Source organism: Schistocerca piceifrons, chromosome 4, assembly GCF_021461385.2.
Source record: "Schistocerca piceifrons isolate TAMUIC-IGC-003096 chromosome 4, iqSchPice1.1, whole genome shotgun sequence".
Classification (NCBI taxonomy): domain Eukaryota; kingdom Metazoa; phylum Arthropoda; class Insecta; order Orthoptera; family Acrididae; genus Schistocerca; species Schistocerca piceifrons.
In genome coordinates this window covers 713,577,537-713,589,207 of record NC_060141.1, presented here as the reverse complement: position 1 = coordinate 713,589,207, position 11,671 = coordinate 713,577,537, and the positions used below count along the sequence as shown (strand labels likewise).

Sequence of the window (11,671 nt, the reverse complement as noted above, 5' to 3'; positions counted from 1 at the left end):
GGGAAGTTTATTTTTATAGACAACTGCTGATCTAATGCAGAGCTAGCGAAATTCCTCTATACAGCATGGTTAGCGAAGAGAGTAGAAATGTAACGCAAGAAGTGATGAGTCAGGTGAGGCGAGGCGTCAGACTGAACAGTGTTTTGGAGGTGATGAAGCGCCGATGCAAGTCGCAAGGGTGGACACCCACCCAGACGGAGCGTCGTCATAGTTGCAGAAGTGGCGGCGAGACAGGTCTGCCGGCAGATCGGCGCCGCGCATGCGCGCAGCCAGCACCTCCAGTTCCCGCCTCCAGTGCGGGCGGCGTGGAGGGGGGGCAGCGGACGGGGAAACCGCAGGCATGAATGAAAGAGGCTGCAGGGAGGGGCGAGCGCGCGCCCTGCGTCACGGCGCTACTCGGAAATCAACGTTGCATCTATAAAAGCCTTCAGCTCGGAGGCTCGGCAGTCAATCCGAGAGCCGGCGGCTCAGCGACAGCACACCACACGAGATGACGCGGCACGTGCAATCTGACGGGCGCCCCCGACACAGCGCCGCCGCCGCCGCCTCCGCAGCACGCGTCACGGTGAAAGCAGATAAAGGTAGGCACCGATCGCGAGACGGCAGTCAGCTGGCGACCGCCGGCCCGCGAGGTCGCGGCCGCCGTCGCGTTCGACGCTAGGCTACACCACTGTGCGACGAGCTACTGTGTGTCGTGTGGGGGCGGGGAGGGGGGCGCGTGTGCAAGTGAACGCCGGAGGACGCCCGGTGAGTGTCAACCACATACCGTCGCTGTGCGGTGATTAGTCCGCTGCGTGCGCCTTTCACCTCACAACGCGGACTGCTCGGGAGTCTGACATCCCGACGACAGTGGACCGCTCGTTCGGAAACCTGTGCAGTGCTGTTGTATCTTCGCTGTCTGTGTTTACGTGTAACACTGCGTGACCGCGAGAGGAAATGTTAGCTCTTTTTTCTCTTAAATGCGCCAGTAACTGAACAAATTATAGCCGCTGTTTACTTTCGAAAGAAATTTCGTCGCCAGGTACGTTTAATTCGTGAGGTCTAACATTGTTGTATGCTAGTTTTCGCGACTGATTTCTGTCAAACTGTGGTCGCGTCTACTTGGCATCGGTACATGGCACACACGTCGGTTACTCAGCCCATTAAGGACCGAAAGCAGAATGCTGAGCGTAGCAGACGTTAATCTCTCTGAACTAGGGGAAAGTGAGCTATTATTTTAATACCACACGTGGATCTGGGCTGTCCGTTTGAGCTTAATCAGACCGTAGTTGACACTAAATAGTCGTTTGGAAAAGGATTACCTTCTTCATTCTAGGTGTATTTTCATGTAGTAGCGGACCATGTTATAAGCTCGTGTTTGTCGTACGATGGAGGGAAACATTCTTTAACTGGTATCTGATTTCAGATTTATCCGTATTAATCGACGTGCTTCGCAACTTGCATTAATTATTAGAAACACTGATGGTGAAATTGTATTTCCGCTGGTGATTTATCCTGTTCACTCTTGTTTTGCTGACTTTCTTTTGTTGTCATGCGAATGTTGGCGCTGGTGTTTATATACACGTATGTGAAAATATAGCAACCGTGACGTTTCATGCCAGTGCTTCAGTGTATAGTGAGCTACGAAGCCCTCTGTGCTGCCATAATTCACTCGGCGATATTCAGTAGCGAGGCTTGTGACTTTGAGGAGTGTTGGCATTACCCTTCGCTCTGTAGAAAGCTAAGCTGTATGGGTCCTGGAGTTCTACTATGTTGTGGATTTTTTTTTGTTTTCGTTTTTGGCGCAGTGGTTTCGTACATAACGCAGCGTGTTAGCTCTTTGGTGTTCAGTCCTCGTGGACGTCGTGAGTGGTACTATATTTAGCGCATATTATGTCGTATATGGCAATTTACTATTTCTTTTTACAGTGCTTATATCTGTCATTTTGATAAGCGCTATCGTAATATTCATTGCGCTATGTCACAGGAAATGTAACTGCTAACAACAAAATTTGCAAATCATGAGAGAGAGGGAGTATTTGTTGACTTTAGAGTCTTGCTGCGTAATTTAGCACTGGGTACGGAGCACGGAGCGCATAATAATTCATGAAACATCAGATAGAAAACTACATTTCTAAACAAGTGTTTGTGGAATAAAAATGATGACTACTTAGGGTTGAAAAACAATTACAATGAAAACACCACCTGCAGCACAATAAACTATGTTTACAAAGCACACTACCGAAATGGTGCTCAAGGTCTTCCGCAAAACAGTGCATTTTGTGTTTGTGATTAAACTACACAGTAGTGTTGTTAACGTCCCGTCAGTGCTGTACCGAAAACAAGGAAAAATAAATTACTGTGTATGTGTTTATGGATGAAAATTTTGTCGAGTCCAGATTTTTAGTAGGATTCCCGAATTTTTTGTGCAATTTTGAAAACTTCCAAGTTTTTCTAAAAAGATGGCGTGGCACACAGTGAGTGCTCTGTACCCTCCCGTGCAATGTTTTCCGTGCGCTGAGGACGTGTGAGTGAGAGTGGGCTGTCTTGTCCGCAGAGACCCTGAGGAGGTGCCGGTCAGCGCTGGCGGTGCTCCTGGTGGCAGCAGCGGCGCTGCTACCCGCCGCCCACGCCGCCCCCGCTGCCGCCCCCACCGCCCACAAGGCGGACGACTGGATCGACCCCTGCGGCATATACAGGGACGCCCCCGGCGTCCTCAACATGAAGAACGTCAAGAAGGTGCTCAGGGTGTTCCGGAATTACCTCCACGGCACCTTCAACAGCGTGAAAAAGGAGTGGGATCGAGCCAGCAGCGTCTACCAAGGGGTGAGTACCCGCTCCTGTCGCATACCCAACCACTCCACCCTGAATACAGGCCGTTCTCATCCTAACCCGATTCAGTCCGCTGCCTCAGTGTCTTCCACGTAAGACGACAAGCAACATCATCTTGAGGTGAAAGCTCACTTATTTTGCCCAAGTTAGCTTCAACAAATAAATATGTTCTGAAAGGATTCTGACATGCCTAAACACAATTCTCATATTTTTTCACCCGTGAGTGTCTTCCCTTCGTTTTTCTTACCACCAAATACTGTTATTAGATGTAATGCAGCTGTCACCTCCAATATAGCTGGTATTTAGGTACAGTTGTCACCGCAACATTTATGGTTTCCACTCTGTGAAATATAGTTGCAAACACACGCTGCATTACTGTTTACACAACACCGAGTTCAATACTTCGTAAATGTTGATCTAGTGTCTATTTGAGCGTACAGTGACCTGCCGCACATGACTGGCTTTGCTACATGCATTAAGGATGAAACCACATTATTCTGAGCAGTTTACGCTGATAACCTCGCCTTTGAGCACTCACAAAGTCTTGATAAGTTTTTACATGTTTTTGAGCCATTGCCTTATTTTAGCTTAGAAACAAATTTTGGCAAGAAAGTTTCTCGAGTATTTCTATTATTATTTATTCCACTTAGAAATGTACTACTGCAGTGTCTTCTACTCCACTTCATCTTTAAGAGGCGTCTCGAACGGCATACATCGAACGTTTGAAGAGAATTTATTGATTCCACAGTGCAAACTCCACTGAAGTGTAAAAAACAACTGTCAAGTAAAGTTATAAAAATGTCTATTCATCAGTCGCCTGTTTGTCCCGCAGTCATGAAAGAGAAAAATTGTCTGCTATCGTCTAGAAGAGTGCATCTGAAGCGAGAACCGATACTGCAGTATACATTTTGAATTAATTACAGTTTGCTGGAAGAGTGTCCTGCCCAACCCCATACGTTACTTAACTTAAGCAGAATTTACTAAAAAAAATAAATCCTTCTAACGTTCCTTCTTCTTTTGCAGCTGAAAGAAATTGAAATGGACATGGAGTGGCTTCCAAGGAACCAGTACAACCACTACAAGGACACCATCCAAGGGCTGACACTTCCCGAAAAGGTAAGATCACGACATCACAATTTCCTCCTAGCTACGACAACAACTACATTAACACTCGGTTAGTCGCGCTCGACCTCCGAGGTCCACACTTTACCAGAGACTTCATTTTCGTGTACATGTCATCAAAAAGTTAGTAGACTAACTCTATTTATAGTTCCTAGCTCTCAGATTCATGGGAAATGAAACAACTGATGAAGCACTTCCAATCAAAATGTTTCCTTTTTTTAAATTTCTGTTCATTAGCTTTTCTTGTTACAAAATTATCCATTTTTCTCATTGGGATGTCTCAGATCTATAGCGACGATCCATGTCCCTTTTAGGAGTGCGCATAATCGAGTGTTAAGGCATTGGGCAAAGAACCAACTGCATATCCAATGTGGCGACAGAACTAACAGCCATGTCCTCGTCTGTTTACAGCCGGCCCACGTCCTACAGCACGTGCACGACGGCGTTCAGAAGTACCTGGCCACCGTGGCGTGGCTGCAAAGGGACGAAGCCAGCAGCCTGCTACTGCACAAGGACCTCGCCACGCGCGCCCACTTCCTCTCCGAGATACGCAGCAAGCTCAAAAGTGTGAGTTTCTAATCAATCTCTCTCTCTCTCTCTCTCTCTCTCTCTCTCTCTAGGGCTTGAAAACCGAATCTGTGGACGTCGTCTTCCACTTACCCTACGCTCTAAATACGAAAGAGCATTTAATTAGTTGCAAAGCTTGGTCAGTAAAACTCAGCCAGAAAAGCAACCCAATGCTGGCACAAGACTTACAATACACGTTGTCTATCCGTTATTGATTTTCGTTGTGTAACTGATCGGATGGAATTCATGCACATTATGAGGTGAAAACGTCACACTTATATATATATATATATATATATATATATATATACGTTTACGTTTGCACTACAATAATCCCAAGATAATAAAGTAAGATAGTCTAATATGGGCAAACATGAAACTTTATCGCGTGATAAATGAGTGTCATTCATACACACGTAAATAATCGAGACATTTCGTAGTAGGAACTATCTACAAGAAATCAGTTACAAGGCAAAATATTGATTTCGCAACTTTACCATTCGGTAAACAGTACGGACCTGTATGCAGTTTGTAAACCTGAAAAGAACATGCCTAGGCCTCATTTTTAAGCAGTAACAACCAGCGAAACAATTACGTAAATATCAGTCACATATTAATTAATAATTCGAAAATAGTGGCGTGTTGCCAGCGTATATATATATATGAACCCCTTGTGTAATCTGAAACAACGTCAATATATATTTATTAGGAAGTATGCATATCTTGGAGTATAACAAACCAAATAATTAGCATACAGTGGAAAATTAGGACGACAGATCGTCTGTCAAGTGTGACGTGACCCATTGATTACCTCACAACGTATTTCGACAACAGTCTTCGGTGAAAGAACCATATGTAGGAGACTATCCAACAAATAGATTTTCCTTTACGATATATACATGTTCATTCAAGTCATTGGAGATGTCTTTACGCTGTATACATAATAGTTTAAGTAAATAGAGATGCAGTAGAAATCATTTCTGTACGTAATCTTATTCATCTTAGTGTGAATAAAATTTTTCAGGATATGTGACTGCATTGTCAACGTATAAAATTCTCCGACATTTCGGCCGCTGTAGCAAATGGCCTTCCTCAGGCTGTTTTCTTGAGTAAGCAAACCACTTTGAGTGGCCGAAACGTCGGAGAATTTAATTTATTGACAATGCAGTTACGCACCCTGAAAAATTTTATTGACAATAACAGCGGCTGTAGAAGCCTACGATTACTATTTAACACAGTTGGCATTTGACAGCTCTCGCTACAAATACACCACTGGAAACTTTCCATGATTGGCTCCCTCTTTGTTGCTACTTCCGCTGTGCAAATCATTGCTTCTGACGTCTCAACTACTAAACATTTCGGGAAGCAAAAATTTCGCTTATCTCAAGGAACAGCATGACTCCAACCTTATTTATAGTTGAGAACAGATTTTTCACGTGCTTTGAGACATGTCAGAGGTCTTTACCACACGTGAATTTCAGAATTATTACGTATATTTTTTGTGGGAGATAGTGACTTTAATACTTCATACATCTACGAGTTGAACGTTACATAAAAAAGAAAGCAACACCGTTTTCTGAAGCTGCTAACAGACGTGGTATGGTATGAAGTTTTGGAAAGATGCATTGCTGAGCGAGGTATTGTTCATTCACGAAAAATATCTAATTTATATGAACTGAGTTTCAGAGATATAATGTGATAAATTTGAAACTGCTTCTCAGCCTGGAACTTAGCATCGATTCAAAAGAAAAAGAATTTCAAGGACAGATTTTCAACCTGCTTTAGACGGTATAGAGATATACTGGGTGATCAAAAAGTCAGTACAAATTTGAAAACCCCATGTCATTCCAAGCATGTGTGTCAATTTGTACCTCTCTATCTACATTATTCAGTGATTTATTCAGTTTTCAAATTTATACTGACTTTTTGATCACCCGGTACAATAACATGCGTAAGTTTCCTAAATGTCATATTTTGCACAACGTTTTGGTAGGAGATACAAACTTTAAAGCGATTTTCTATCACTGCAGAGAGACCAAGCAATATTTCTTGCGACAATGTCGCAACTGGAAACGTCAAACGCCAACTGATTTAAATATGGATCTACGTTCAGCAACTGGTAGAATAATGAAGTATTTAACGTAGCTGAGACGTGGTCTCTGGAAAATTGATTTCCTCAGTCGCTTGTTGGTGGTTGATTGTTCTACACTTATCACGAGCAGGGATTTATTGGTGCCACTATTGGTGCCAACTCTTGTGGCCGTCGAAATTATCAGTAGTGAACACTCGTCCAGCTGTTCTCTGTTGTGACGTGCGGCCGCCTCTCTCGTTGCAGTTGCAGTGCGCGGCGCAGAAGGCGATCGTGGACAGCAAGGTGCGGCTGCAGGTGCAGCGGCCGCAGCTGGAGGAGGTGGTGGACGCGGTGCGCCACCGGCAGCCGTCGCAGGGCACGCCGCAGCTGCTGCTGCGCGACCGCACCTACCTCGCCCTCCTCAAGGCCTTCCTGGCCGACTGGCAGAAGGTGGTCAGCGAGGTGCTCAAGGAGGTGACGCGCGACCTCAAGAAGAAGAGCAAGCAGCAGAAGAAGGACGCGACCCGCGGCGTCAAGAGCAAGAACACGACGGCCGCCCCCCGCCGCCAGCGCCACAAGAAGCGGAAGGACCAGCAGCGGCGCCAGCAGGCGTAGCGCCGGCCCCCGCGGCCGCCCCCGCCGCCGCCGCCGCCGCGCCGCCCCCACGACTGAAGCCGCCCCGCGGCTCGCTCCTGGCTGTGATACAGAATCTCCCCTTCTCGCCGCTCTCTGCAGCGCGCCTGTCCTGTCGTACCGCAGTATTAGCTTTAGGGCAATCATCCTCCACCAGTCATCTTATTTATTGTCCACAAGTACCCATTATTTATAACTATTTATTATTTATTTATTTATTTATAATTTATTCGCTCGTCCTCACGCGTATCTCGCATTGTGTTTTATATTTCGTACATTCCAATACAAAAGAATTAAACTTTTTACTTTTATAGAAAAAATGGCTGTGTTTTCTTACAATAACAAGTATATCCATCTCTCCTCAACCTGAAGACCTTTCCTTCCACATCCACGACACTACCAACTGGAAGGAGAGGAGTGCAAGAGTTGATACTGGAAAATGTTGTACCAATAGTTACGATTGCCTTCACAATTTCAAACAGTTTAGACCAGTCAAGTTCTTCAAAAGCTTTTTTTAAACATACATTACTATAAATGGAGAGTTCATACTTTCTTTGATATTCTGAAGCTAGAAGGGATTAAATACAGGGAGCAAAAGGCTATTTACAACTTTTACAGAAACCACACTACAGTTATTAGAATCGGAGGACATGAAATGAATGCAGTGTTTCAGAAGAAAGTGAGACTGGGTTCTATCTTATCCCTGAAGTTATTCAGTATCTACATTGAGGAAACTGTGAAGGAACCCAAGAACAAATTTGACAGTTTAATTAACATTCAGCGAAAAGAAAAAAGTGTTCAAATGTGTGTGAAAACGTATGGGACTTAACTGCTAAGGTCATCAGTCCCTAAGCTTACACACTACTTAACCTAAATTATCCTAAGGGCAAACACACTCACCCATGCCCGACGGAGGACTCGAACTTCCGCCGGGACTAGCCGCACAGTCCATGACTGCAGCGCCTTAGACCGCTCGGCTAATCCAGTGCGGCCAGGGAAAAGAAATAAAAATTTTATAGTTTGCCGATAACATTATAATTCTGTCAGAGATGGCAAACAACTTGTAAGAATGGCTGAACAGAAGGGATAGTATCTTGAAAGGAGGTTATAAGACGAATGTCAATAGGAATAATGGAATGTAGTCGAGTTAGATCAGGGGATCCTGAAGGAATTAGATTAGGAAATGACACACTAAAAGTAGGACATGAGTTTTGGTGTTTGGACAGTAAAATAACTGGTAACGGCCGAAGTAGACATAACGTAAAACGCAGGCTGACTATAGCACGAAATTGATTTCTGAAATAGACGAATTTCTTAACATTCAGTATAAATTTAAGTGTTAGGAAGTCTTTTCTGAAGGTATTTGTCTGGGCTGTAGCGTGTGTCGAAGATAAACGTAGACCACAAGCAGTTCACACAAGATGATAATAGAAGCTCTTGAAATTGGCGCTACAGATGAGTGCTGTAGGTTAGATGAGTAAATCGAGAACTTATGAAGAGGTCCTCAATCAAATGTGGGGAATAAAGAAATTAATCGCACATCTCGACTAAAAGAAGGGATCGGCTGATAGGACACATCCTCGTTGGGTGGTAAAAATTGTGGAGAGAGACCAACAGACGAATATAGTAAGCAGGGTCATATCGATGTAGGTCGCGGTAGATATTAAGAGATAAAGTGTTTTCCACGGGGTAGAGTGGCGTGTAGTACAGCCTTCAAATTGAAAACTACATTGGAACACGTTTTTGCAGACGCAGAGTAGCGCATCAAACCAGTCTTCAAACTGAAGACTACAACAACACTTATTTTAGTTTCAAACAAAATCACAATTGTAAAATACAACTACAATGTATCGTTGTACCTAAGAAATACGAAACTGGCTGTATGCGCAAACTGAAAAAAAGCACAAAAAAACGACTGAATTATTTTAACGACTACTACAATGTGTAACGTCTTTGACTGTTGTATTAATCTGTGGAAAAGTGTGGGTGATTGGAGTGATGAACTAAGGACTCTTGTTGATCTAGACGTTGACTAGTACGGACGTTTTAGGAATTTGAGAAGAGAGAGAGAGCCACTATCGGCGGCCGTTATGGATAGTTCTTGTTCTTCGCTTAAAGCATTTTAATTGAATATAAAGAATTTGTACTGGAAGAAGTCTTTCGAGAAAACAGCTGTACGATTTGCTGCCTACATTTCATATGATTTAAAGGCACAAATGGACTTCATTCCATTTTCCATATATTAGCTAATGTGGGTGGGAAATATCGTCGGAAACTTTATGTGATTTTGTTGCTGAAGTGACTCCTGTACGAAATCTGTTTACACAGTTAGGTCATTGAATGATTAATTTCATCTATGATCTGCATTGGAGCTACGTTAACAGATAGGTCATTTTAGCAATATTTTACAGACCTGTCATAGCACTACCGACAGGATCCGCTGTTTCTCTCCGGCGGAATAAGTTTTCCTACAGACAACCGTGAACTTCGAGAGCTGCTACGGACGGAGTCACGAGATCAATGGAGACTGCCTTAGCATCTGTGACCGTACTCTTCACTTTTTGTGAGCTTAAAGTACAACTAGCAAACACTTATAATGATTCAAATCAGATGTTGAATCAGTTGAAGGACTTTGAAATAATCTTACCTACCATAATAATTAACACCAGCTAACTTTCTTCCTGCAGGAGGACATCATAATCATAAATAAAGTAATTATTCCTTTGAAGTTTTCCAGTCACTGATAGTAATAAGTTAAATAAATCCATAAATAAATAAATAAAAATAATAATCCACTATTTGACTTGCTTTCTCTCTAAATGAGTTTATATATATTAAACAGCTGTCAGTACGATTTTCGGCCGTACACTGGCAAACTTGAGATTTTATGCGGTAGTGGCATTAATGCTGGAAGTTTTGTAGAGAGTCATTCAGTACCGCATTCAGGAGTTTATTTTAGTTGAAAAGTATAACACAATTCACTAGAAACTTTCAGAAAGCATGCCTTAGTGCCCATTATTGATAATTAAAGATAAAATATAAAAATTTAATTGAAAGCTTAAAAAACTTCAACAAAATACTCACAACCCAGCCATTTCAGAAAGTTATAAATTACTTGGCGCAAACGTTATAACAATATTTCTCAGTATTTTGTTGGATATCCTGATTTAATCACTGCCTCGATTCTGTGCATCATTGAATCCACCAAAAGTCTGACATCTGGTTTGATCATTCTGAACCACGAACTGCCGATGGCTTCTGGGAGCTCGCTCACTTATTACTGGGATTCCGTCGTGAAACCATGATTTTAAGTCTTCACCGTAAGTTCTCAATGGGGTTGAGATCGCGGCTATTGCCAGGCCAAAGCAACAAACTAATATCATGGATATCGAACGATTTCTTATTGATTTTCGCAGTATGACTTAGCGCACTGCCTTGCTGAAGGATACACTGGCGGTCTGGTGGTTGCTACCTTCAAACAAATCGTGGATAGAGGGCAGCAATTTCAACACTAAAACCTCAAATGTTCAAATGTGTGAGAAGTCTTATGGGACTTAACTGCGAAGGTCATCAGTCCCTAAGCTTACACACTACTTAACCTAAATGACTGCAGCGCCCGAGAAGGCTCGGCTGATCCCAGCGATTGAAACCTCGTCTCGGTTCTTTTCTTTTGCGGGGATGTTGCTCTGTAACACTGTCAGAGGTTCAATGGCGCGATTTGCCGTGCATCCAAAAACCCTGACACTGATTGGATGCTTCATTTAGCTGTGGTGCGCTGTGGAATTAAGTCTTCGCCTGGTCGAAGACGAACAAATTTAACTCCATCACTTCCAAAGAAGCTGATCTTAGTCTCGACACCTCATACAGCTCCAGACCGTTCTGCTTGCGTCCACTCCCTGAGTGCTAATGCCCATTGCACACGTTTCTGCCTCTACATTTCGTTCAGGTAAGGCTTCTTCCTTGGAGTGCTCGCTCGCAAACCGTTTTCTGATGACGGTTCGATCACAAACTTCAACGACAGAAGTCTTCAAGATAGCATTTATGTCTTTTGCGGTACGCCGATGATCTTGGAGAGAAAGGTGGCAGATTCTACGACAGTCTTGATTGGTCAATATTGGTTTTCTGTCGGTTCTTGGAGCAGTTTTGATTGATCCAGTTTCTTAATACCGGTTGCAAACTTTCTTCACACGTGACACTGTTGTGCCCCCAACCAACCTAGTAGCTATTTATGCAGACGTATAACCTTCCTCACGAAGTGTTACTACCTTACTCCGCTTACTTGGTGACCAGTCAGCACGTTTCGAGACAGGAGATATCATTTTCTATTCGTCATCCGTCTCAAAACAGCTCACAATAAAGAAAACGTACACTCTAACAACAACAGCGTATTGCCACTACTGGATTTACAACAATGATCAGAAAGCTTTTCTCATTCGGTAAAGCAGTAGTAACACGCTTCCACTGATT

General features: G+C 43.4%; 1 protein-coding gene across 1 annotated transcript; it reads left to right on the top strand.

Annotated features, from left to right (window-relative positions):
* The first annotated feature begins 490 nt into the window (after positions 1 to 490).
* LOC124796129 lies at positions 491 to 7,186 on the top strand. Its single transcript, XM_047260220.1, has 5 exons — positions 491 to 581; positions 2,537 to 2,805; positions 3,835 to 3,927; positions 4,345 to 4,500; positions 6,836 to 7,186. The coding sequence occupies exons 1-5, from the start codon at positions 491 to 493 to the stop codon at positions 7,184 to 7,186; spliced, it is 960 nt and encodes a 319-aa protein (XP_047116176.1).
* Positions 7,187 to 11,671: the final 4,485 nt, after the last annotated feature.

Coding starts and splice junctions, on each gene's coding strand:
- LOC124796129 (XM_047260220.1), top strand. CDS start 491: ATGACGCGGCACGTGCAATCTGACGGGCGCCCCCGACACAGCGCCGCC. Junction 3,928..4,344: donor GGCTGACACTTCCCGAAAAG/GTAAGATCACGA, acceptor GTCTGTTTACAG/CCGGCCCACGTCCTACAGCA. Junction 4,501..6,835: donor TACGCAGCAAGCTCAAAAGT/GTGAGTTTCTAA, acceptor CTCTCGTTGCAG/TTGCAGTGCGCGGCGCAGAA.